Source organism: Ictidomys tridecemlineatus, chromosome 11 (assembly GCF_052094955.1).
Source record: "Ictidomys tridecemlineatus isolate mIctTri1 chromosome 11, mIctTri1.hap1, whole genome shotgun sequence".
Classification (NCBI taxonomy): domain Eukaryota; kingdom Metazoa; phylum Chordata; class Mammalia; order Rodentia; family Sciuridae; genus Ictidomys; species Ictidomys tridecemlineatus.
In genome coordinates, this window is record NC_135487.1 from 129,562,963 (window position 1) to 129,566,958 (window position 3,996).

Here is a 3,996-nt window from a genome sequence, read left to right on the forward strand (position 1 = left end):
ATCTACACAAATTATATATGTGCATATGCATATAATAACAATAATGACATTTAATAGCTAGCACTTAGTCTAAGCCAGGCATCTGCCAGGTGCTTTTTTATGAATTATCTCTTTAAATCTTCCCGATAACCCTCTAAAGTAAGTACTAGAGTGGTCTTTATTCACAATTAGTAAGCGGAGGCATGGAGAGGTGAAACGGCTTGACTCAGCTCACATGACAGGCAGGTGTCGGGGCTGGCACTTAAACGCTCACTTAGGTCTTGCCTCCAGTCACTGTGTGCCCTCCTGCCCATACCTAAAATGCACCACAGGGAAGGAGGAAGGCAGGCAGAGAGACGGAAACAGCACACACGGAGAGGCACAAGACCTCTGAGGAAACACTGAAGCGCTGTGGACCCTCACAGGGGCTTTTCGTCTTTTGCAGCCTGACCTCAAAGATGCCCCAGTTACTGAGAAACATCAGTGGGATCATTGAGGCCTTCGGGCGCTATGCCAGGACGGAGGGCGACTGCACCGTGCTCTCCCGAGGGGAGCTCAAGAGACTCCTGGAGCAAGAGTTTGCAGATGTCATAGTGGTATGATGGCTGAGCCCGGGAGGGACATAGAGAGTGACCTTGCTGCAGAAGCTTTGCTGGGGGATTCAAGGAGGCAGCAAGTAAATCAAGGCCTGCCAGTACTGAGGGCAGTTGTTGGGGCAGGAAAAAAGAGCAAGAGAAAGTCATGGGGGTGGACAGGCCCTGGTCCTTAGAGAAGGACAAAGTTCTTGGTCCTGGTTCTTGGTGTTAGTTAATTCTAACTTGAAGACAAGGTTAAAGGACACTAAAGGGACAGCTCAAGAAAGAAAGGGACTTGAAATGTTCTAGAAAAGAAGATGATTGCTGCTTTCTGTATCTTCAACTTGCTAGACTAAACGCTTCTCATGCCTATCTGAAATTTGATCATCCATTAGGCCTTCACTAGGAACAGAGTTCTGTATCTTGCACAAAGAAGTCATTCAAAAACTTAGCTCACTGCTCACATCAGAAGTGAGATTTTGGAGCATGGCTTATTAACAGGTGGAGGGAGCCTCTACCCAACAAATCAGAACCAGGGCCTTATGTTGAATCTAAAGCAATCAGGACGATGGAGTCCTTGGGAACAAGGGATTGTGGGCACAGCTGGATGTTGCCTCTGCATGCTCAGAGCAGCCTATGGTCCTTGTGAATGCCATCACCTCCCACCTTGGTGAAACATTTGAGCCTCTGTGAGGAGCTCTCAGAACTCCCATGGGGTCAGGTTCCTGCTAACCTCTCTTTGCATGGGGCTTGCTACAGAGAATCCAGCCTCTGTAAACAGTTGCACCATGAACACAGGCATTCATTCTTCAATACAGCTTTACCCAATTATCCTGAAGGCCAGAAACTGTACCAGATACAGAGGATACAAAATAATAGGTGCTTACACATGAAGTAGAGAGACAGGACTAAAAAAGGTAGAGGCAGATAAGTATTAATGCTGCTAGAGCAAAATGTGTGCAGAGCTGGAGGGTGGGCTGCTAGTCTGCAGGGCTGGGAAGCCTAGCAGCTGGGCCACCTGTCCTGACCACACCTCCCTGAGGGGAGGGATGCTGACTTGTCCTCATCTTGTTTCCAGAGACCCCACGATGCAGCCACTGTGGATGAGGTCCTGCGCCTGCTGGACGAGGACCACACGGGGACTGTGGAATTCAAGGAATTCCTGGTTTTGGTGTTTAAGGTTGCCCAGGCCTGTTTTAAGACCCTGAACCAGAGTCCTGGGGGTGCTTGCAGTTCTCGAGAATCTGGAAACCAACACTCTGGGTCTTCAAAAGAGCTGGGGGAATGTCAGAGAAGTGGCTCTGAAGTGGGAAGTGATGGGCAGGGACAACATCAAGAGGCAAGCAGCCATGCACAGAGCCAGCAGGCTTCCAGAGGCCAGGGCGGGACTGGGACTCAGACCCAGGGTCAGGACACCATCTCTGCACAGGTCATCAGCCATGACAGGCAGGCTGAGTCCCAGAGGCAGGAGAGGGGGAGTCAGCAGACACAAGGAGCAGGCTATGTGGAACAGACCCCAAAAGTAGAGGACAGAGGGTCAGAGAGACAACTGAAGACCAGCGAACAGACAGGTGAGGTCGTGACTGGACCTGCAGCTCAGACCCAGACAGGTGCCACCCAGGCTGGGCAGCAAGACAGCAGCCATCAGACAGGAAGTACCGGCACCCAGACACAGGGGTCTTCCTCTGGCCAGATCAGGCAGACCGAGACACAGGGTCAGGTCAGGATCCAGACCAGCCAGGTTGTGACAGGAGGACAAATTCCAACACAGACAGGGTCACACACCCAGATACACAGCCAGACCGTGGGACAGGACAGCAGCCATCACACAGGAAGTACCAGCACCCAGACACAGGGGTCTTCCTCTGGCCAGACCAGGCAGACGGAGACACAGGGCCAGGATAGGATCCAGACCAGCCAGGTTGTGACAGGAGGACAAATCCCAACACAAACAGGGTCACACACCCAGATACACAGCCAGACCATAGGACAGGACAGCAGCCATCACACAGGAAGTACCAGCACCCAGACACAGGGGTCTTTCACTGGCCAGACCAGACAGACCGAGACACAGGGTCAGGTCAGGATCCAGACTAGCCAGGTTGTGACAGGGGGACAAATCCCGACACAGACAGGGTCACACACCCAGATACACAGCCAGACCGTGGGACAGGACAGCAGCCATCACACAGGAAGTACCGGCATCCAGACACAGGGGTCTTTCTATGGCCAGACCAGGCAGACGGAGACACAGGGTCAGGACAGGATCCAGACTAGCCAGGTTGTGACAGGAGGACAAATCCCAACACAGACAGGGTCACACACCCAGATACACAGCCAGACCATAGGACAGGACAGCAGCCATCACACAGGAAGTACCGGCACCCAGACACAGGGGTCTTCCTCTGGCCAGACCAGCCAGGTTGTGACAGGAGGACAAATCCCGACACAGGCAGGGTCACACACCCAGACCACAGAGCAGGGCAGGTGCCAGGCTGAGAGTCACACAGGCAGTAGTCAAAAATGGACACACTCTGAGGTAGGAGAGTCCGTGCCAGGTGGACAGACTCAGACTGGGGAAAGCCCTGTGACAGGAAGACAGGAGGGGAGCGGCACTCACACGAGTGTGGCCAGAGAGCCGGGGGAGAGCGAGCCCACAGAGGTCAGGGCAGAGTGGGTCGATGACCACACGAGGGAGGTGGTGCTGGGAACTGAAGACCACGGCAGCCGGCACAGCAGCGCTCCGTCGTCACAGGCCCCGGACGCAGGCCAACCCGGAAGGCAGCCGGGCGTCGCAGCCAAGGCGCTGTATTCCTACTTCAGGGGCAGCAAGCCATGACTCTTCCCGACTCCGATTTCCAGGACAGAAGACTGATGAAGAGCCCTTTGCTGTCCTGCCCTGGCCAGCCGACGGGCACGTCCTTGGTCGTCAGCTCCTAATCACGGTGCTTCCCTTTCAGGTCTCTCCCAACACATCATTTCTGCCAGGTGCTTTCTGTCCTGAGCTCCTCTTGTGCTGCTTTGCTCTGTGGACTTTCTCAGGAGCAGACATACCTGGAGCAGGCCCTCCCTCTGTGCTGAACTCCCCCATCTCGCAGGGTTCTCAGAGCTACTTCTATCTCCACTCTGTCCACTGCCCCACCCATCCTAGTGCATCAATAAAATCTCCTTAATTGATTTCTGTGTCCTGTTCAGTTGTCTCTGTTGATGTGACAGGCTAAGGGCTACAGGGTTATGATATAATTCTGAGAAAACAGTGTATGACCTTCTCAGAGCGAGAAAGGTTCAAAGTGAGGAGATGTCACACTTAACCCTTGGTAGAGGGGATCAGGGAAGACTTCTTCCAGACGCACTTTTTGGGATAGCCCTTAACTTATTCCCAGTCTTTCCCTGTCTCTAATTCTAGAGCATGAAGTCTCTGTTCACCTGTGTGGTCACACAG

At 53.3% G+C, this 3,996-nt stretch overlaps 1 protein-coding gene across 1 annotated transcript; it reads left to right on the forward strand.

The window, feature by feature from the left end:
* Positions 1-428: 428 nt before the first annotated feature.
* Positions 429-3,673, forward strand: Crnn (cornulin). Its single transcript, XM_021730574.3, has 2 exons — positions 429-575; positions 1,633-3,673. Exons 1-2 carry the CDS (start codon positions 438-440, stop codon positions 3,391-3,393), a joined length of 1,899 nt encoding a protein of 632 aa, XP_021586249.3. The 5' UTR covers positions 429-437; the 3' UTR covers positions 3,394-3,673.
* The last annotated feature ends 323 nt before the right edge of the window (positions 3,674-3,996 follow it).

Coding starts and splice junctions, on each gene's coding strand:
- Crnn (XM_021730574.3), top strand. CDS start 438: ATGCCCCAGTTACTGAGAAACATCAGTGGGATCATTGAGGCCTTCGGG. Junction 576..1,632: donor AGTTTGCAGATGTCATAGTG/GTATGATGGCTG, acceptor TCTTGTTTCCAG/AGACCCCACGATGCAGCCAC.